At 46.6% G+C, this 23,810-nt stretch overlaps 1 protein-coding gene across 1 annotated transcript in view; it reads right to left on the bottom strand.

Moving 5' to 3' along the window:
• Nucleotides 1-523: 523 nt before the first annotated feature.
• LOC309560240 (protein FAM162B-like) overlaps nucleotides 524-23,810 on the bottom strand; it is a 34,667-nt gene continuing 11,380 nt past the window's right edge. Inside the window, exons 2-4 of the mRNA XM_082263816.1 lie at nucleotides 23,650-23,755; nucleotides 14,946-15,054; nucleotides 524-719 (exon numbers count right to left, since the gene is read on the bottom strand). Of these exons, the coding sequence (XP_082119942.1) occupies nucleotides 621-719; nucleotides 14,946-15,054; nucleotides 23,650-23,755 (314 nt within the window). The 3' untranslated portion in view covers nucleotides 524-620. The remainder of the gene's footprint in view (nucleotides 720-14,945; nucleotides 15,055-23,649; nucleotides 23,756-23,810) is intronic.

Raw genomic sequence — 23,810 nt, 5'->3', positions numbered from 1 at the left:
GTACTGACAAGAAATACGCTGACAGGAGGAGAGAGCAGTTTGGCAGGGTGATATTGCTCTTTACCAATTGTGCTGCTTCAGAAGTGGAGGTAGAAGTTTCAGTTGTACTGTCTGAAGAGGTGTTTGAATCATAAGACTGGTTGAACAGAATTACAAGGCCTTTGATTGGTAAGACGGTTCCTGAGAAGTAATGCAGTTCAACTGTGTAATTGAGGTCAGTTTAAAGGCCAAGAGGAATTTCACATTTTAAAAATGAAAAGAATCAAATGCAAGGTCTAACTGGGAAAACCTAGTACAAACAATCACTGATCGGTATGAAAAAACAAACCACCAGATTCTCTCATTAGCTCAATGATGGTACGAAAATGAAACCTTGCAATGTATAGGTTGCTGTAGCTAACTGTTCCAACGTTTGCAAATGAACCTGCAGTTGTGTATAGACAGGCTATATTCAAGAGCCATATGGGAACATATTACAGTATACTCCTTGGACAAAACATAAATACTAATGGCATTTCAAAAGTAAAATAAATCAAAGGCACACAACAGTGCTTTATTTAGTCTAAGTGAAATCTATTGGGTAGAATAGTAAAATTCAATTAGTATTGCACGTCTTCAAATCAGGCATTTGGCTGATGTTTTGCTTTCTCTACTTCTTCTCTCCATTTTGCTTTCTTCTCTATATTCCTTTGGAGCAACGTTTGGTCCTCCTTGACAGCCTAAAGATGGAGACAGAGATTTATCTTTTTTTACATATTATATGACTTCATACCTTGACTGTGTTATGTTAAAAATGAGCTTATGAGAATAGAGAAATTACCATTTAAAGTAGAACTATGGGCAAAACTTTTTTTTTTTTTTTGGATAGAACAAGGGAGAGTTATAACCCATTAGATTCTTTTTCGCCATCTTTGTCCCATTGCAGAGATTTCCCTTCACTTCCTGCCCCATTGCCAAACAGGAAGTTAGAGGAAATCCCTGCAATGTAAAGGAATTTCTTGGGGACCCCCAGGTCACCGGAACTAGTGTCCCCATTGCAAGATTTCCCCTCTATTACTTTTCTGGGGACAACTCAAACTTTGGGGTTTTCTTTTACTTTCACTTTTAATGATAAATCGTAAACAGGACAAATAGAGAGGCTGAATCTCCCCTAACGGGGGCACAGGCACCAATGAAAACTGGCAGGGACTCTAATCCATCTCCACTCCATCCACAACTAAAAAAAAAAGTTTTGCCTTTAGATATACTTTAAATTTGAGATGTTTCATATAAGATAACCTATACAACACTGTTAACCACTTCAGCGCCGAAAAGTTTTACCCCCTTAATGACCAGGCCATTTTTTGCGACATGGCACTGCGTTGTTTTAACTGACAATTGCGTGGTCGTGCAATGCTGTACCCAAATATAATGTATGTGTTTTTCCCCACAAATAGCGCTTTCTTTTGGTGGTATTTGATAACCTCTGTGGTTTTTATTTTTTGTGCTATAAACAAAAAAATAACCACAATTAAAAAAAAAAAAAAAAAAATTAATTTCTGCTATAAAAAAACATACCCAATGCATTTTTTTTAAATCTAATTTTTTTCATTAAATTAGGCTAATATGTATTTTGCTACATATTTTTGGTAATAAAATCCTAATAGGTGTATATTGATTGGTTTGCGCAAAAGTTATAGCGTCTACAAACTATGGGATACATTTATGGACTTTTATTTTATTTATTGTTTTTACTAGTAATGGCGGCGATTAGCGATTTTTAATGAGATTGCAACATTTCGGTGGACAAATCTGACACTAAAAGTGACACTTTTTGGGGACCAGTGACACCAACACAGTGATCAGTGCAAAAAAAAAATGCAGTTACTGTATAAATGACACTGGCAGGGAAGGGGTTAACACAAGGGGTTAAGTGTGCTCCTAGGGAGTGCTTTCTAACTGTGGCGGGAGTGGATGCACTAGAGGAAAAGAAATCTGTGTTTCAGCTTAGCTGGAACGCAAGATCTCTGTCTTCCTCTGTGCCTTTTGTATATACGTTCTGTCATTCCACCGAACGATCGGTGGGTCCCGGCTCCCTGTGTGCAATCAGAGCGGGAGCGGCGCGCGCATCCCCGCCATCTCGTGCACAAAATCACGTACATCTACTGTGCAGGCTGTCCAGAAGTGGTTAAAGAGTGGTTAAAGAGAGCAGAAGGAAGGAACACTCTGACTAGGGCTGGATCCAAAGTCAGGCCGACAATTCAATTTTATGGATGGAAACAGAGCAGACTTCTGGTAGTTTAGAAGCCAACCAAACTTTGTCAGGGTCACTATAGTTATCTCCACGTCAGGGCAGAAGAGGACTCTGCTCACAAGAGTAAGTCTCCAGGTAGCTCAATACAGCAATCCCCCGCTGTCGTAGCAACACCAGAACCGGGGCCAACACTTTTGTGAAGACCTGAGGAGCAGAGGCGAGACCAAGGGGTAACGCCACAAACTGGTAATGCTCCTCTCCCACAGCAGCAAGAAAGTCCCCCTGATAAAGGGTGACACCACCATTCTGAAATTCTGTACCCGCTCAAGCAGTTCAGGGCCTTGGGAACCAGAATTGGATGAACCTTTCCCTCCTTCCTTGGGACCGTGAACAGGTTTAAATAAAAACCCTGAAACCATTCCGATACTGGAACCAGGACAATCACCCCCAGAAGCAACAGGTCTTGCACCGCCCCAAAGAGAGCATACAATCGGTCCGGGACAGACGCACATTGAAAAGGAAGAACCTTTCCGGAGGGAAAGAACAAAACTCTATCTTGTAACCAGACTTCATGAACCCATGTTTACTAAGGAGGTCCACGGGCCCGAAAACCAGTGCAGACATCCCCCCACTCCAGGCACGGGTGAGGGCGCACCTTCATGCTGAAAGAGCCTTTTCTTCGGGTCTAGATGATCCTGCTCTTGGCTTGCCAGACCAGGGTCACTTGGAACCTCCCCGAGGAGGACCTAAAAAGTTTTCAACCCTCGTCAGTGGACCCTGTGGGATGGAAAACATTTTGTGAGCCGAGAAAGATGGGCTACGTCTGCAAGGAAGATCTTTCCCCTTCCCAGACTGTGGAAGAAAGTTACTCTTCCCCCCCCCTTGTGAGACTGTTGATGAGGTCATCCAAGGTAGCCCCAAACAGGCGATCATCTGGAAAGGGTAAATCAGTCAAAGTTTTAATAGAAGTCTGGTCCGCAGACCAACACTTAAGCCTCAATACACAGTCAAGCATCACTGCTGAAACTGATAGCTTAGAAATCAGGGGAGCCGCATCCAAAGAGACAAACTGCAGCCCCTGGACCAACTGATCAGCCAACTCAGCAAAGGCAGGGGGAATCTGCTCACCCTCTAGGTCACGGCTCAAGAGCTTAGCCCACTCAGTTAGTGTTTGTGACACCAGGGCAATGGCCAGGACTGGCCTTAGTGCCGGGCCAGCAAAAATAAACATATTGCAGACTCCGCCTTCCTGTCAGTCGAATCTTTAAAACCCGGGGATTTCTCTAAAGAAATCATGGTTGCTGTGTTCAACCTGGAGACAGGGGGTCCACCACTGATGGAACAGTCCACTTCTTGAGGAGGGACTCATCAAAAGGATATTTAAAAATCTCCACAGGCAAGGCTTTATAAGAATTTATTGATTACCAGTTTAGAGCTACACAGGAGGTCTGGTGCTAGAAATATTGCTCTCACTCTGATGTTTGCGGCAATACCTCACATGTGTGGTGCAAATCGCCATTTACATATGTGTACAGGACCAATGTGTGCGTTCGCCTTTGCACGCAAGTAGGGGGAATGGGGGCGCTTTACATTTTTTTTTTTTTATTTATTGGTGGGACACTGGTACACTGACAGATGTTTTTGTGCACTTGTACGCTTACAGACGGACACTGACAGATGTTGCAATAGAACACTATTGCAGATGTTTTTGTGAACTGGTGCAGATGTTGATTGGACATGTACACTGACAGATGTTTTGTACACTGGTGCAGATGTTGATTGGACACTGACAGATGTTTTGTACACTGGGGACACTTGGGCAGATGTTCATGGGACAGGGACAGTGGTGCTTGGTGTACTGTGTGGGGATGGCTGCAGTCTGTGTGATCTGTGACAGCTGTGTAAAATCATCCCTTACACACAGAGCTGTCACAGAGGCTACACAGAGCCCCCCTGAGCACCAAGCTTTCTCAGCGGGGAGAACTATCACAGAGACCTGTGTCTCTGTTTACACTGTGCTTTACATCATGGGATTGGTAGGGCCAAACACATGGCCATATCCCAATCTGTGTTTGGCTGTGTGGAAAGATCACAGCCATCACAGGATCGGCACCCATTTTGAGGGATGTACTGGTACCTCCACTCCCACCCGGCCATTTATGTACATTGGCCGAGTGGGAAGCGGTTAAAGCAAATTCATGCAGGGCAAAACAGGTCTAAATCATTTGAGTCACAGATTACACATGGCTAAGTATTTACAACCCACATGTGACGGCATTGGGCCAAGCATCAGCAGAAGAGTAAAGGAAAATGTGCTGATGGGTAAGGGGATCACTAAAACAAACCTCCTGCTTTCCTCTGCCCGTGTTCCTTTTCACTTTAGAGGGAGTATGTTAATGCAATCCTATAAGGTGCAATTTCTGATGATACAGAAATGATCATCTAAATGGTGACAGAGAACCACCTCAAACAGCTCCCAAACACCATCACTTTGTAGTAAGGAGCTGTGACCTCAGGTTTTATATACTTAATTACTATGGAAGAAACCTAGAAGGGCAGCTTATTTTATTTTGACATTGGCACTCCAAAATATTCAAGAACTACATTTAAAAAAAAAAAACAGATTTGTTGCATTAGATAATTGAAAAAAACTGGATTTTTGACTTACCGTAATATCATTTTCTCCTAAGTTCATTGACGGACGCAGTTCCTGATGCATATCAGTAGGGTTATACTGCCCCTGACCGGAGTAGGACGCTAGACAGAAAAAAAGTTCTGGCTACGTCTATGGGCAGTCCCAGAGGGTACACCCTCTCTCTTCCTGCATAGGATGTCAGTTTTGTATCAAAGCAGTGTCAGAGAAGTAATACCAACCCAACTCAAAATAGAGGGGCGGGTACTGCGTCTGTCAATGAACTTAAGAGAAAAGGATTTAACGGTAAGTCAAAAATCCAGTTTTCTCTATCGTACATTGATGGAAGCAATTCCTGATGCATATCAGTAGGGATGTCCCAAAGCAGTGCCATAAAATGTGGGGTGGGAAGAGCAGAAAAAAACAAGTCCCCAAGGCAAAACATAGCTAACCAGGCAACATAAGACTCATCAAAACAGCAAGATGAGGCCCACCTGAAACAAACAGTAAACACCCTCAAGGAAGGCCGAAAAGCCCCCTAAACAACAGCCTGCAAAACTTTGCGACCAAAAGAGGCATCAGCCAACGCCAACACATCCACCTTATAAAATTTTGGTAAAGGTGTGCACAGACGACCAGGTAGCCACCTTGCAACCTGAAGCACAGATGCCTGATGGTGAAAAGCCCAGGAAGCACTAAGCGCCCGAGTACAATGTGCCTTAACATGGAAAGGTGGAACCTAACCCTTAATTGATAAAGCCTGCACCACTCTGATCCATATGGAAATAGTCACAGCAGACTCAGGCAGCCCTTTCTTTGGGCCATCCGTGAGTACAAAGAGCAAATCTGACTGACTTAGTAGTCGCCAAGTACACCTTGATTGCCCGAACTACATCCAGAGTATGCAGTGCACATTCCTTAGGATGTTTGGGCTTAGGACACAAAGATGGTAATACAATGTCCTCGTTTAAGTGAAAACTAGAAACCACCTTCGGAAGGAAGGATGGATTTGGACAAAGTACCACTTTGTCTCTATGAACCCCTATATAGGGAGAACAACAAGACAATGCCACCAGTTCCGACACCCTGCGCACAGAAGTAATAGCCACCAAGAAGGCCACCTTCTGGGATAGGGTAGGCAAGGGAATCTCCTGAATACTTTCAAAAGGAGGTTTCTGAAGAACTGACAGCACCAAATTAAGGTACAAGGGTGACAACAGAAGTGGCACCGGAGGTACCAAGTGTCCCCCTGGATGAAGTTACGCACCAGGGAATGGGTGGCCAATGTCCTTTGGAAAAAAACTGCCAAGGCAGAGACCTGACCCTAGATAGTACTCAAGGCCAGCTTTTGATCAACTCCCTGTGGAAGGAAAGCCAAGATCCGAGCCACCGAGTAAGAGTGAGGGGAAGCCCCAAGAGACTCACACCACGCAATATACGACTTCCACGTACGATGATAAATCTTCCTAGAAGTCACTTTCCTCACTGTAAGCAGAGTGGGAATCACTGAAGGAGACAAACACCTGTCCTTCAGTACCTGGCTTTCAACATCTAAGCCGTCAAAGCCAGCGACCAAAAAGCAGGATGGAAGGTTGGCCCTGGAGACAGTAGATCTGTGACAAGTCTGACCAGGTCACCGTACCAAGCTCGGCGAGGCCAGTCCGGAGCCACAAGAATGACCAGAATCCCTTCCGCCTTGATCCTGCGAAGCAGTCTTGGCAGCAACATCCCCATCCAGACAGACTTGCATCCATGGTGACAATTGTCCAATATATAGGGAGGAAGGATTTCCCTTGCTTGGGCATCTGGGACCAAAGCCACCAGATCAGGGACTCCTTAGGCGCCTGGCTCATCTGGATCTGAACATCCAGGGAATTTGAAATCTTGTTCCATTTGAGAAGGATTTCCTTCTGGAGGATCCTCATGTGAAATTGAGCGAAGGGGACCACCTGGAAGGACGACAGCATCAGTCCCAGAACTCTCATGTAGGTCGACCACTTGCTGGTCAGCAATAGCTGAACAGCATTCTGGAGTTCTTGGAGTTTTGCCTGAAGAAGAAGCACCCTGGCTGAGAATGAGTCCAAAGTCAGGCCCAGGTAATCCAGTCTCATGGAAGGGACCAAAGACGACTTCTGAAGGTTCAGAATCCACCGAACTCCTCCAGAGTTCTCATGGTGATTTCCAAATTTGTTTCCATCACCGTAGGAGACTCCGCAAGGATAGAAGATCATCCAGGTAACCCAGAAACGATATACCCCGCATCTGCAACAGCGCCAGGATCGGGGCCAACACCTTGTGAAGACCTGAGGAGCAGACCTGAGGAGCAGAGGTGAGACAAAAGGGCACCGCCATAAACTGATAGTGATCCTCTCCCACAGCAAAACGGAGAAACTGTTGGTGTCCTGCACAGATTGGGATGTGAAGGTGGGCATCTTTGATGTCTATGGAGGCCAGGAAATCCCCCTGATGTAGGGAGGCCACTACTGTGCGAACCGATTCCATCGTGAACATTTGAACTCGCACAAAGCTATTTAATGCTTTCAGGTCCAGGATTGGATGCACCTTGTCTTCCTTCCTGGGAACCGTAAACAGGTTTGAATAAAAGCCCTGAAAACGGAACAGAAACTATTACCCCCTGTTACACCAGGTCCTGAACTGCCCCAGAGAGCGCCAGAAAGCAATCCGGGTACAGTCGCACATTGGAAGGAAAAAACCTTACCGGAGGGACTGATCGAAATTCGATCTTGTAACTGGACCGTATGACCTCTTGAACCCATTTGTCTGGTTTCCGGGATAGCCACAGGGCTGGGAACAGGCAAAGATGTCCCCCCACCCCAGATACGGGTGAGGGCGCAACCTCAGGCCAAGGATGTCTTGTCCGCAGGTCTGGAGAAACCAGACTTTTGTTAGCCAGACCAGAGTCGTTTGGACCCGCCCGAGGGAGTCTTGAAGGGCTCCGCCTTATCGACTGACCCTGAGGAACAAAAAAACTTTTTGTGTGCGGAGAAAGAGGGACCCCATCTGCGACGAAGGTCCTTACCCTTGTTAGCCTGTGGAAGAAAGTCTTCCCCTCTGAGAGACCCTTAATGACACCATCCAGGGTAGCTCCAAAACAGGCGATCTCCTTGAAAAGGTAGATCAGTCAAGGCCTTCTTTGAAGTCTGATCTGCAGACCAGCACTTCAGCCAAAGTATACGTCGAAGGACCACTGCCGAAACCAACAGTCGGCCCATATGGGAGTAGTGTCCAGCGCGGCATCGCTAACAAATTGCAGCCCCTGCACCAGCTAGTCCAACAGCTCCTTGAATTCAGAGGGAACCTGTTTCCCCTCCAGGTCATGGCGTAGTAACTTGCATTCAGGCAACGTGTGCGCAACAAGGGCAACTGTAAACACCGGTCTCAGTGCAGACCCGCCAGGAAGTACATGTTGCAGGCCACAGCTTTCGCCTTCCGCCTTTCTATCCTCAGGATCCTTAAAGGACGGGGATAACGGTAACCTTATTCAGTTTTGAGACTGGAGAGTCCACCGTAGGTTTCACAGTCCACTTCTTTATAAGGAACTCCTCCAAAAGATAAAATCTATGCAAACCGCTTTGGCACCCCAGGGGAAAGCTTTGGGTGGTCCTATTCTTTTTTGAGCATGTTGTCAAAATACGTGGGAGAGGAAAAACCTTTGCCGCTCCGGATGGCTTGTGTGAGTGCCAAACGTAACCTGCGCCCCCAGTCACAGCCGTAGCTGCATCCTCCATTTTCAGGGTCTCATGCACAGAAACAACTAGTGCGTCCACCAGCGCCTTATCTTGCGCGGGAGCGGAGGTGAAATGCCATCCTCACTGTCAGAGGAGACGAGACAGGGTGCGAAGTAGCGAACCCGGAAGGGAGACTCACGTCTGCGGTAGCTGAGTCAGACTGAGTCAGGTAGGGGTAGGCAGAGGGCGTTTCTTAGCACCTCGCCCTTTAAAGACCACCTCCACCTGGGACACAAATGTTTCCAGGACCGCCTAAATTGCATCGGTAAGCAACTGGGATCTGAAGGGCCCTGCGGCCTCCCCAAGGGGGTCAGGTAGGGACACAATCTGTAGGGTCCATGTTGCACGAGGGGAACCAATCAGCAAAAAGCCGAAAAGTTTTTTTAAAGTCCCAATGCGCTGCAGCGCCCCCCGACCCCCAGACTCACTGTACCAAGATGCAGCAGAAGGCCCCAGAATGTTTGCAGGTGTTAGTAGCGAGCTCGATCCAAATGGAAATGAACTGAGAAACTGCCCAGGGTATAGGGAGGGGCTCCACCCACAGAATAACGCCTCCAGGAACTCCCATACAGATTCCTACCAGAAGAATCCACCGCAAAATGGCCGTGCGGAGTGTACCAAGATGGGCGCCGATCTCCTCAGCACACGTGGCTACAAGAAAATGGCAACCCGCAGAGCAAACGAGGACCCTGAGGGGGACCCCCCAGACTCCACAGTGGGATCAATCAGCAGGTGGGCCCTGGAGGTACAGACTGAGACCCCCCCCGCACAATAATTCGTCTGCCGCTGCCGGCGCATCCTCGACCCGCCATTCCGCCTGAAAATGCAGTCTTGGTCCCCAGAGAGTAGGCCCATCAGCCCCCAGTGTGGGGGAGGAGGGGCAGGTAACAGAGGGGGTGTGTGACAGGAAAGAGGGGAACCCGGCATTGGGAGGGTCCGACCGAGCCAGGGAGGAGCATACGTCCACCCCAAAATCCGCCAGGGGAAGAGGTGGGGGGGGGACATGTACTCGCCATACCGAAGTGGGGGGGGCTGTCGGCTAAATAGGACCTCTGCGACTCGGACCTAAACTCGGCCGTATGAGACCTGGCAAGATGTTTAACTTGCAGGGCCAGTCCCCGTCCAGTGGGACTATGTAGCGGCCGACCCAGCGCAGAGCTAAGGCCTGCGCACGCTTGTTAGCCAGGTGGAAGTGACCATTCGATCTATACATCAAGCCCGTCGCCCAGATCCACCATAGTTGCTTGTAGATCTCACAGGAAAAAGTCCGGAGAAAAGCTAACTAAAAAGAAATTAACTAGAAAAAAACGTTGCCAGGACCAGAGATCCCAGCAGGGAACTAGGTCCTTACTCCTAACTAGAGAGATTAAAACTGACATCCTTTGCAGGATGAGAGAGGGTGTACCCTCTGGGACTGGCTACTGCCCATAGGCGTAGCCAGAACCTTTTTCTGTCTTGTCTCCTACTCCTGTAAGGGGCAGTATAACCCTACTGATATGCATCAGGAATTGCGTCCGTCAATGAACGATAGAGAAAAACTAGTTTAAAGTATATAACACTGTAAAATAAACCAGTTACATGCATAAGCAATTCAACCTGACCATATGATGAAATATGCAGAGCTTGCCGTCAGAGAAAACCACCGGTCACAATAATCCGTAAATCTAAAGACTAAGGCCCCCATCCCCCCAACAGGGTTTCCTGCAAAAAGCAAATAATTGCTTGGGGGGGGGGGGGGGGGGGGGAGTCATGTTCAAAGCAATGGGAAGTTGACAGCGCTTGCAGGCATTGACATATAATCAAACATGCAGCAAATACCTACAGATGATTGGCACTGGACTGACTCTCTGCATCCAGAGCTTATCATGCTCAGATAATCGCTGCATGTACAATGTACATGCGAATGACCACAAATAGCTGTAATTGCTGTCAGACTCACATTGCTTCGAATAGGGTTTCCTGTCTGCAGCTTTTTGCAGGAAACCCCTCTGAATCTCCTGTGGGTAACAGTGGCGGCTGGTGCTCAAAATTTTTGGGGGGGCGCAAAAACAAAAATGTAATAGGTATTGCTTCGCGGCAAAAAACGAGGTAAAAAAATTGCATGACTTTGAGGTCATGGTACAGGCATGGCACATGTGATGGTATAGGCATGGCACAGATGGTACAGGCATGGCACAGGTGATGGAATAGGCATGGCACAGATGGTATAGGCATTGAACAGGTGGTAGAATAGGCATGGCACAGGTGATGGTATAGGCATGGCACAGGTGATGGTATAGGCATGGCGCAGGTGATGGAATAGGCATTGCACAGGTGATGGTACAGGCATGGCACAGGTGATGGAATAGGCATGGCACAGATGGTATAGGCATGGCACAGGTGATGGAATAGGCATGGCACAGATGGTACAGGCATGGCACAGGTGATGGTACAGGCATGGCACAGGTGATGAAATAGGCATTGCACAGGTGATGGTACAGGCATTGCACAGGTGATGGTACAGGCATGGCACAGGTGATGGAATAGGCATGGCACAGATGGTATAGGCATGGCACAGGTGATGGAATAGGCATGGCACAGATGGTACAGGCATGGCACAGGTGATGGTACAGGCAGGGCACAGATGGTACAGGCATGGCACAGGTGATGGAATAGGCATGGCACAGATGGTATAGGCATGGCACAGGTGATGGAATAGGCATGGCACAGATGGTACAGGCATGGCACAGGTGGTGGAATAGGCATGGCACAGATGGTACAGGCATGGCGCAGGTGGTGGAATAGGCATGGCACAGGCATGGCGCAGGTGGTGGAATAGGCATGGCACAGATGGTATAGGCATGGCACAGGTGATGGAATAGGCATGGCACAGATGGTACAGGCATGGCACAGGTGGTGGAATAGGCATGGCACAGATGGTACAGGCATGGCGCAGGTGATGGAATAGGCATGGAACAGATGGTACAGGCATGGCACAGGTGATGGAATAGGCATGGCACAGGTGATGGTAAGGTCATGGCACAGGTGGTGGAATAGGCATGGCACAGATGGTACAGGCATGGCGCAGGTGATGGAATAGGCATGGAACAGATGGTACAGGCATGGCACAGGTGATGGAATAGGCATGGCACAGGTGATGGTAAGGTCATGGCACAGGTGGTGGAATTGGCATGGCACAGATGGTACAGGCATGGCGCAGGTGATGGAATAGGCATGGCACATGTGATGGAATAGGCATGGCACAGGTGATGGTAAGGTCATGGCACAGGTGGTGGAATAGGCATGGCACAGGTGATGGAATAGGTATGGCACAGGTGATGGTAAGGTCATGGCACAGGTGGTGGAATAGGCATGGCACAGATGGTACAGGCATGGCGCAGGTGATGGAATAGGCATGGCACAGGTGATGGTAAGGTCATGGCACAGGTGGTGGAATAGGCATGGCGCAGGTGGTGGAATAGGCATGGCACAGATGGTACAGGCATGGCACAGGTGATGGTAAGGTCATGCCACAGGTGGTGGAATAGGCATGGCACAGATGGTACAGGCATGGGGCAGGTGATGGAATAGGCATGGTACAGGTGATGGTAAGGCCATGGCACAGGTGGTGGAATAGGCATGGCACAGATGGTACAGGCATGGCACAGGTGATGGTAAGGTCATGGCACAGGTGGTGGAATAGGCATGGCACAGATGGTACAGGCATGGCGCAGGTGGTGGAATAGGCATGGCACAGGTGATGGAATAGGCATGGCACAGATGGTACAGGCATGGCGCAGGTGGTGGAATAGGCATGGCACAGGTGATGGAATAGGCATGGCACAGATGGTACAGGCATGGCGCAGGTGGTGGAATAGGCATGGCACAGGCATGGCGCAGGTGGTGGAATAGGCATGGCACAGATGGTACAGGCATGGCACAGGTGGTGGAATAGGCATGCCGCAGATGGTACAGGCATGGCGCAGGTGATGGAATAGGCATGGCACAGGTGATGGAATAGGCATGGCACAGGTGATGGTAAGGTCATGGCACAGGTGGTGGAATAGGCATGGCACAGATGGTACAGGCATGGCGCAGGTGATTGAATAGGCATGGCACAGGTGATGGAATAGGCATGGCACAGGTGATGGAATAGGCATGCCGCAGATGGTACAGGCATGGCGCAGGTGATGGAATAGGCATGGCACAGATGGTACAGGCATGGCACAGGTGATGGTAAGGTCATGGCACAGGTGATGGTAAGGTCATGGCACAGGTGGTGGAATAGGCATGGCACAGATGGTACAGGCATGGCGCAGGTGGGGGAATAGGCATGGCACAGGCATGGCACAGGTGATGTAATAGGCATGGCACAGATGGTACAGGCATGGCGCAGGTGGTGGAATAGGCATGGCACAGGCATGGCGCAGGTGGTGGAATAGGCATGGCACAGATGGTACAGGCATGGCACAGGTGGTGGAATAGGCATGGCACAGGCTTGGCACAGGTGATGGAATAGGCATGGCACAGATGGTACAGGCATGGCGCAGGTGGTGGAATAGGCATGGCACAGGCATGGCGCAGGTGGTGGAATAGGCATGGCACACATGGTACAGGCATGGCACAGGTGGTGGAATAGGCATGGCGCAGATGGTACAGGCATGGCGCAGGTGATGGAATAGGCATGGCACAGATGGTACAGGCATGGCACAGGTGATGGAATAGGCATGGCACAGGTGATGGTAAGGTCATGGCACAGGTGGTGGAATAGGCATGGCACAGGCATGGCGCAGGTGGTGGAATAGGCATGGCACAGGCATGGCGCTGGTGGTGGAATGGGCATGGCACAGGCATGGCGCAGGTGGTGGAATAGGCGTGGCACAGATGGTACAGGCATGGCACAGGTGGTGGAATAGGCATGGCACAGATGGTACAGGCATGGCACAGGTGATGGTAAGGTCATGGCACAGGTGGTGGTAAGGTCATGGCACAGGTGGTGGAATAGGCATGGCACAGATGGTACAGGCATGGCGCAGGTGGTGGAATAGGCATGGCACAGGCATGGCGCAGGTGGTGGAATAGGCATGGCACAGGCATGGCGCAGGTGGTGGAATAGGCATGGCACAGGCATGGCGCAGGTGGTGGAATAGGCATGGCACAGATGGTACAGGCATGGCACAGGTGATGGTAAGGTCATGGCACAGGTGATGGTAAGGTCATGGCACAGGTGGTGGAATAGGCATGGCACAGATGGTACAGGCATGGCGCAGGTGGTGGAATAGGCATGGCACAAGCATGGCGCAGGTGGTGGAATAGGCATGGCACAGGCATGGCGCAGGTGGTGGAATAGGCATGGCACAGGCATGGCGCAGGTGGTGGAATAGGCACTTACCTGGCGACGGCTCGGCTCCCGGCGGCGGCTTCTCCCCTCCTCGCGACTCTGATGTCCGCCCTCTTCTGCTCGGCTCCTGGCGGCGGCTTCTCCCCTCCTCGCGACTCCTCTTCTTCGCGGGCTGCGGCGGGAAAGTGACCGGGCGGTGACGGTGAGTGACTGATGCACGCACCGGCACCGCCCCCAACGAGGTCACCATGGATGTCCTGAATCATGATTGGTCCAGGCTGGAGTCTGGACCAATCATGATCCAAGACCTCACAAAAGGGCGTGGTGTAGCGCATTTTTCTGCGCTACAGTTACGCCCCAGAAGGCCGCCAATTGGCGCCTCTGCTGGTGGAAAACCCCACCCCCCATCGGCACCGATGCGGCGGACGCCGAAAGAGGTGTGGTGGAGCGCAGAGCTCTGCGCTACAGTTACGCCCCAGAAGGCCGTCTATCGGCGCCTCTGCGGGTGGAAAACCCCACCCCCATAGGCACCAATGAGACGGGCGCCCCTTGTGGGCAAAAATTTTTTTTTTTTTTTTTTTTTTTAAATCTTTTTTTTTTCTTTTTCTTTTTTTTGGGGGGGGGGCGGCGCCCCTGCGCCCCCTATGGGCCGGCCGCCACTGGTGGGTAATCACAGTTAGCCCCACATGAAAGGGTCAATGGGGCCATAACCATCTGAAGTTACATTTAAAGATCAACGTTCCCTTTAAAAGCTGAACTCTACTCATTCTGCCTAACTGCACAGGAAGAAAAAGTCCAAGTGTAATTTTTACAGGAAAAGTGAAGATCTGCCAAAAACATTAGCTGCTACGTTGAAACATACTAAAGGTAACCGCTTTTACTGCAATTTGTTATGACATGATTTGTTTGGGTTTGTGATACATTTACTTAGTTACAAAGGAGGTAAATGTAGGCGAGTTATATAACACCAGGCTTGTAAGGCCCACTACTCATATTATGTACCGTACTTACTTTTTTACCAGACCGCACCATCAAAATAGCTCCCATAATTGTTCCCGCAATCATCGCCATGCAGATTCTTATTCGCAATTTACCCCTGGAATTTGCTATGGCTTCCACCCTGAAATAAAACACACAAGTTATAATAATAGGGGATTTTAACTACCCAGGCATTGACTGGAGTAATGGCACTGCTGGAACAGTTAAAGGGCAAACATTTACAAACCTATTACAAGACAATTTTATGGTAGTTTAATAAGGCCCCGACTAGAAATTATGCTCTGTTGGACCTTGTAATCTCAAACCAGGCAAAGCTTATTAAGTGTTCTTGCCTATGGCAAGTACATTTACTATTCTTATTATAGTGAAAGCCTATGGGAAAATTTGGCACCCTAACTCCTCCCACAGTTTTTACACTACATAGACAAGTAATATATAGAAATGAGCGGATTGCTCCTGATCGTTTTGCAACTACTTTTTGGGAGGTTTTGCCAAACAGTTTGCGAAATGTCGTTGTTTTTGTGGTGAAATTGGCCCCATAGGAATGAATGGCGGAATGTTCAAAACTAGAGTGGGGCCTGAAAATAGTTAGAGGGTTAGCGAATAAATCTTGCCACAATTTCTAAACTGCTGCAACCTTCACAAATGTTACATCAAAACGTTCGCCTATCCCTGCTGCCACTTAACATGTCCACATCTAAGCCATAGCCCTAATAGTTTTTATACTATGACCGTTTGTTTCCAACCGATGCCGTCCATTGACAGTCATTGAAACTGCACTCAAACCGTCTCAAATTTCAAGGCCGTTTTCTACTCTGTGACTGTGCCTTCAGTTTAAATGTTTCATAGACATACTATACAACAAAATGTCGGCCGGGCCTTGTGATTCCTACGGTATAAGTCTCTAAGCTGTGAGATTTAGAGCTTTTACACTAGAGCCATATGAAGATGGGCACCTCCAATTTTGGTAAGTTGCCCAATAAGAATGAATGGCGGAATGTTCCGGAATGTTCAAAACTAGACCATTTGTTTCCAACTGCCAAAATTTCTAAACTGCTGCCACTCCCACACACACACACACCACACCCACCACACTTAAACACACACACACACACACCACACAAACTGCTATCACTCCCACACACACATAGTTACTCCGCCCACTCCAGCTGGAGACTACCAGTGGCGGCAAGAATACTTCACACAATTTCTAGTTAATAATGTTCATCTATAAGAATATCTGGGTAGCAGTGACCATAACATGATTTCGTTTAACCTTCCTAGCGGTATTCCTGAGTGTGGCGCGGGGTTAAATTTCAGTGCCAAAAGCGGTAACCCCGAGCCACACTCGGGGTACCGCTAGGAAGATCGCTGGATCCTGGTAGAGGGGTTACTTACCTTGTCCCCGGGATCCAGCAATGTATACTGGCGGTGTGCGGTGGCGGATCTTCCTCCCGATGCTCTGTGTGCCCCGGCTTCCGTCTCCTGCGACGCGTCGTTCGCAGGGGGGTGGAGCCGGCGGCAAATGCAAAAGTAAAACACACCAAACACACTGATCACTGATACATTGCAAAATAAAATAAATTCACATTAGTTTGCCCCCCAGAGCCCTTTCCTGCAGTTTTATTGTATATATATATATATATACACAGTGGGGATCGAAAGTTTGGACACCCCAGGTAAAAATTTGTATTAATGTGCATAAAGAAGCCAAGGAAAGATGGAAAAATCTCCAAAAGGCATCAAATTACAGATTAGACATTCTTATAATATGTCAACAAAAGTTCAATTTTATTTCCATCATTGACACTTTCAAAATTACAGAAAACAAAAAAATGGCGTCTGCAAAAGTTTGGGCACCCTGCAGAATTTATAGCATGCACTGCCCCCTTTGCAAGGCTGAGACCTGCCAGTGTCATGGATTGTTCTTAATCATCGTCTAGGAAGACCAGGTGATGTCAATCTCAAAGGTTTTAAATGCCCAGACTCATCTGACCTTGCCCCAACAATCGGCACCATGGGATCTTCTAAGCAGTTGTCTAGAAAACTGAAACTGAAAATAGTTGACGCTCACAAAGCTGGAGAAGGCTATAAGAAGATAGCAAAGCATTTTCAGATGTCAATATCCTCTGTTCGAAATGTAATTAAGAAATGGCAGTCATCAGGAACAGTGGAAGTTAAAGCAAGATCTGGAAGACCAAGAAAAATATCAGACAGAACAGCTCGCAGGATTGTGAGAAAAACAACTCAAAACCCATGTTTGACTGCACAATCCCTCCAGAAAGATCTGGCAGACACTGGAGTTGTGGTACACTATTCCACTATAAAGAGATACTTGTACAAATATGGTCTTCATGGAAGAGTCATCAGAAGAAAACCTCTTCTACGTCCTCACCACAAAAATCAGCATTTGAACTTTGCAAATGAACATATAGACAAGTCTGATGCATTTTGGAAACAAGTTCTGTGGACCGATGAAGTTAAAATTGAACTTTTTAGCCGGAATGAGCAAAGGTACATTTGGAGAAGAAGGGGCACAGAATTTAATGAAAAGAACCTCTGTCCAACTGTTAAGCATAGGGGTGGATTAATCATGCTTTGGGGTTATATTGCAGCCAGTGGCACAGGGAACATCTCACGAGTAGAAGGAAAAATGGATTCTATAAAATTTCAGCAAATTTTGGATGGTAACTTGATGCCATCTGTGAAAAAGCTGAAGTTAACCACTTAAGCCCCGGAGGATTTGGCTGCTAAACGACCAGGGGGTATTTTGCGATTCGGCACTGCGTGACTTTAACGGACAATTGCGCGGTCGTGCGACGCTGTACCTAAACGAATTTGGCGTCCTTTTTTTCCCACAAACAGAGCTTTCTTTTGGTGGTATTTGATCACCTGTGCGATTTTTTTGATCATGCGCTATAAACAAAAAAAGAGCGTCAATTTTGCAAAAATAGCAATATTTTTCACATTTTTTTTATATGAAATTCCCCCCAAAAAAAATGTAAAAATCAAAATTTTTTAACATTTTCGGCCAATTTGTTTTATGCTACCTATGTTTTTTTTTTTTTTTTTTTACCAAAATCGCAAAAAGCGTATTTTGATTGGTTTGCACAAAAGTTATCGCGTTTACTAACAAAGGGAAAGATTTTTGTCATTTTTGTTGTTTTTTTTTTTAACGCATTATGGCGGCGATCTGCGATTTTTTTTTTTTTTTTTTTTTTTTTTTTTTTTTGTGGTACTGCGACATTGCGGCGGACAGATCGGACCCTTGACTGACATTTTTGACACTTTTGGGGTTACCAGTGACATTACTATAGTAATCAGTGCTATATATATGCACTGTTACTGTAAAAATACACTGGTAGTGAAGGGGTTAACTTTATTTGAAAGGGAGGGGCTGTGTGTGTCCCTAGGGGCGTGCTTTCTACTGTGATTGGCTGTGGCTTCAGCTGTATGAACGGTGATCAACGGTTCTACATAGTAGAACCGTATGATCATCTCTCATACACAGGGGAGAATGACAGGCAGCTTGTTTACACAAGCCACCTGACTTTCTCCCTCTCCCCTGCCGATCGCAGAGTGACCGGCGGACATCGAGTCCGCCGGTTACACACGCGGGGGGGTCCGTGACCACGCGGGAGCGCGCCTCCGGGGGCGCGCGCTTGCTCCCTAGACCCTCACAAGCAAGCGACGTAGACCTACGTCAGTTTGCCTGTGAGGGGCTGACCGCAGACGTAGATAGTCGTGCGGCGGTCGGCAAGTGGTTAAAGAGAGGATGGCTTCTACAAATGGATAATGATCCTAAACACACCTCGAAATCCACGGGGGATTACATCAAGAGACGTAAACTGAAGGTTTTGCCATGGCCTTCACAATCTCCTGACCTCAACATAATTGAAAATCTATGGATAGACCTTAAAAGTTCAGTGCGTGACAGACAGCCCAGAAATCTCAAAGAACTGGAAGACTTTTGTAAGGAAGAATGGACAAAGATACCTCAAACAAGAATTGAAAGACTCTTGGCTGGCTACAAAAAGTGTTTACAAGCTGTGATACTTGCCAAAGGTGGCAGTACAAGATATTAACTCTGCAGGGTGCCCAAACTTTTGCAGACACCATTTTTTGTTTTCTGTTATACGTGTAAATGATGGAAATAAAATCTAACTTTTGTTGACATATTATAAGAATGTGTAATCTGTAATTTGATGCCTTTTGGAGATTTTTCCGTCTTTCCTTGGCTTCTTTATGCACATTAATACAAATTTTTACCTGGGGTGCCCAAACTTTTGATCCCCACTATATATATATATATATATATATAATAAATAAAATATGGGGCTGCAGCTAGTCAGGGAACTGCTAGACCCATGTCCACATCCATGTTAATTGAATATTCAAAAAAGAAAAAGGTAAATCACACCGGGCTGTGGGATTAACACCGTGTGGATTACCAAGATAGAAGGACTTTAATGGACCGGTGTAGCATAAAGTGAGCAATTCAGTATATATATAAAATACAAAGTTTATTGATGTATAAAAACAATTTGAAATATGAGCATCACAGTGGCAAAATAATTGAACTTAGAGTCCTAAACATAGATACACATAATCATATCGTTCAAGCAGTCATACGGTTCGACGCGTTTCGCCAGGCATAAGGTGGCTTCTTCAGGAACCAATATGATCAAAGCATGTATCCTCTAGTTCATAAGTATAACTTGCTTGTTAGGATTCATGATGTCCTGCCGACCACGAGGCCAGAAATAGAAACCCTTCAAACTGACCCTGAGGGGGGTCAAGCATGCCTCAAAAGAGGCCTAGTGGATCGGACCTCGTCCATGGCTTCCCCAGTGTATAATAACAGATAACTGGATAATAACAAAGGTAGAGATAACCGGCTATTTAGTGGGGGTCCTCACAAAAAAGAGAGGAACAACATGTGAATATGGAAGGAGCCAATTGGCAGATTCCACGGTCTCTTCCCTGTTCATGCGCTATAGACCGGGGTTTGGATGCCGATTTTCGCGGCAGGAATTAAACAATAATAGTGTTCCTTCATTTTTATATTTTTTAAAAGCTCTTTTTTTTTTTTTTTAAATTATTTATAGTTTTTTTTAACTTTGGCCTTGAGCCACATAGGTTTTATTTTTAGCCTTTTAAACGTAGAATGGAAATATACTTTGCTTATATTACTTATACACTGCCTCTCCTCTTTCTTTCTTTTTTATACTCTACTATATATCCTTTGGATTATAGACAAGAGGCGGGCTGCAGCCATTCTGTTCATATTATTTACTTATATTATATCCTAGTGCGGAACCTTTTTTGGGTTTTTTTTATAACAGAATATGAAAAAAGGAAATCAAGGACGCAAAAATTCAAAATGAAAGACAGATTGCAAAAGATAGTAGGACAAACCCCAAAAAATTCTTCAAATATATTAATAGTAAAAGGTTAGGTCTGAGCATGTAGGCCCTTTACAAAATAATCAGGAGTGGGTGACTGGGGACAAAGAGAAGGCAAATTTATTAAATATTTTCTTCAGCCTGTGTATACAGAGGAGCATAGGGGAGCTCATGACCATAATGAGGATGATATTGACACAGCCCCAAATGATCCACAATGGCTCAAAAGTGATGTGATCCAGAAAGATTTAGACAGAATAAAGGTGGATAAAGCGCCTGGACCAGGTGGCATCCACCCTCGCATCCTAAAAGAATTGAGCGCTATAATTTTAAAGCCTTTGTTCTGGTCGCCAGTCCTCAGGAGGGATGTGTTGGAGCTGGAGAGAGTCCAGAGAAGGGCAACTAAACTAATTAGAGGATTGGAGGACCTTGACTATGAAGAGCGTCTACAATCGCTCGATTTATTCTCCCTGGAGAAGAGACGTCTGAGGGGGGACATGATAGCAATTTATAAATATCTTAATGGGGATCCCAGCTTAGAAAAAAAGCTGTTCATTCGAAGGGATTGCATGAGGACTCGAGGGCATACAATGCGATTAGAGGAGAAGCGTTTTAACCTCAGGCAACGTGGGGGGTTCTTTACTGTTAGGGCTACAAGATTGTGGAATTCTCTACCACAAGAGGTGGTTTCTGCGGGTAGTATGGTGGCTTTCAAAAGACTCTTAGACTTACATCTCAAGGATCAGAACATTCAGGGGTATGTGAGATGATTACAGCCACACACACCTACACAGGTTGAACTGGATGGACTATTGTCTTTATTCAACCTCACCTACTATGTAACTATGTAACTATATGTAATTTTTAGGGACTCCTTAAGGACTGAAATAGTACCACTGGATTGGCATAGGGCTAATGTGGTGCCTATATATAAAAAGGGATCAAAGTCTTTGCCAAGTAACTATAGACCTGGTAGTTTACCTTCTATAGTCAGGAAGATACTGGAGAGTTTAATAAAAGACCACATAGATGAGTTCTTACTGGAAAAAAACATTTAAAGCAACAGACAGCATGGATTCATGAAAGACAGAAGTTGTCAAACAAACATGATTTCTTTTTATGAGGAGGTAAGTAAAACCTTGGACAGAGTGGACAGAGTGGTGGCTGTGGATGTAGTTTATTTGGATTTTGCCAAAGCGTTTGACACACTGTCCAATGTGTAAGGTAAAGTCTACTGGCTTAGAAAGATCAGTTTGTAAATGGATAGAAAACTGGCTATAAGATAGAATTCAGAGAGTAGTGGTTAATGATTCTTACTCTGAATGGTCTAAGGTTATCAGTGGTGTACCCCAAGGTTCAGTGTTGGGACCCTTACTTTTTAATAACTTTATAAATGATATAGGGTCTGGGATTAAAAGTACCATTTCAGTCTTTGCAGATGACACCAAGCTTTGCAGTGGAATAACCCTTACAGGATGTCTCCAACTTACAAGCCAACCTCAATGCACTGTTTCATTAGGCACATAAGTGGCAAATAAGGTTAATGTTGATAAATGTAAAGTTATGCACTTGGGGGCTAAGTATTATGTAACACAGTGCAAGGGTCAGAAGCAAGTAAAACAGAGTGCAGAGGTCAGTAGTAAGTAACACAAAGTGAAAAGGTCTGCTGTTACTATTTGTGTGCACTGAGAGAATCCACCTTGTTGTAAAGGGATCAGTGCACATTCAATGAGAAGGGGTGCTCTCGGTTGGTTCTCCATAGAGTTCAGTGGTGTGCAGAGGCTGTGGATGCATGGGTCTCCAAACTGAGCCATCCACAGGCATTTCCTGCCACGCTGTCTTGTTGACCCAATGTGTTACATGTGTTTTGCCGGATCTCCCTACTGGCTGCCCTAGCTGTATTTGCTGTGTAGCTGGCTTCCTGGAATGACAGGTATGGTCATCCTGGGTCCTTGACCATACACCTTCTCTTCACACTGCCCAGGCCTTCAGCAGCAGCCCTCCTGAGTCCTATGTACCTTGTGTGCAGTGCAAGAGAGGACCTGGGAGGCTGTTGCAGCTGTTCTGAAGGGTTACGTTTTACTGAAGACTAACTGTTACCATAAGAATCTGCTCTACTTAAAAAGTGTGAAATTCTCCTCCTCCTGACCATCTGCAACCCCTAACTCTGGGTGCTGCATGGGAATCCCACAGCAGGATGGTCAGGAGAAGAAGCGCATAGCCCCACAGGACGGCTACACAGACCGGATGATCACGTCCACCACATACCTCATCTCGGAACCATCGGAATGGGTTTCCTTTCATAAGCACTTTATTTCAGATGCGAGTGCATATTTTTAACAATAAATGTGTCTATAGTCTACACTTAGAGGCGCCTCTGTTTTTGTCTTTGTCTGTAGCCCTGTGGAACCCCTGGCTTTGGTTTCTTGAAGGCTGCCCTAATTGGTGGACTCTCTTTTGCCTTCCATCCTTACTCAGTGACTGTATCTGATCCATATGGACTCTGGCTTATGGTATGACTTATGCGCCTGTATACATGTTTGATGTCCCCACACAGTGCCCAGTGCCACCAAAAATCTAGATGGTGTAGCCCACCCCAGCACCCCCTAGCTTTAACCTTGCTCAAAAGTATAAACTATTGCAGCTTATCAATCCTCAGATGTGGTGACCGTATTCGTTTTCCTTTTTAGGCTTTCTTCCCTTTATATTTACTTGGTAATCCTATAAATAAACACACTTCCTGTCCCTTCCTGTCTACCCTCATTTCTCTGCTATACCTATGGAAGGAGACATGGTTGACACACTGGCCGAATTTCAAACGTGTCTTTGTTTTTTTGGCCACATGTCTCGTTAGTCACAGTAGTATACTTACTTTTGCACTCTTGTGCCCCAGAGTCAGCTGCCATCAGGCTAAAGCTAAAGCCCAGTCAGCTGATGTCACAGAGCCGCTTTAGGCTTTGGAAGGATCCCAACCATATTGTCGGGATCCACCCAGCAGCCTGACTGACAGCTTGCTCCAGCTTTCAACATGCTGCCGAGAGCCAGGGCCAGCTGCATTCGCCCCCCCCTCTCTAGCCTGGGACACCAGTGAGTGCTGGAGGGGCAAAGCAGAGAATGCAGACTGACAGTCACTGCTGCTCCAGAAAGACTGAGAACTGAGTGGTCTGTGGTCATGTGATCACTCAGTTCTCGATCTTAGAGCTGGTGGGGGACAGCCTCATCATGATACCATCGTTGCAGCATGGAGGTGAATATGTATGTTTGTTTGTTTGTTTTGGAGCCCCAAACCACTCCTTTTAACATTTACTTACGATACAAATTCCGGAATATCCTCCCTTCTTTTGTAACGTCCAGTCCATACAAGCAGCTTTTTATCAAAGTCAGATGGCTTTATCTGATTTCTGAATAACTGGTTAACTATTAAAAAAAAAGGAGAAAAAGAAAAAAAAACAGTAAGACAATGATTCTAAAT

This window comes from Pelophylax lessonae (genome assembly GCF_965119305.1).
Source record: "Pelophylax lessonae genome assembly, chromosome: 7".
NCBI lineage: Eukaryota > Metazoa > Chordata > Amphibia > Anura > Ranidae > Pelophylax > Pelophylax lessonae.
This window is presented reverse-complemented; position numbering and strand designations above follow the sequence as displayed.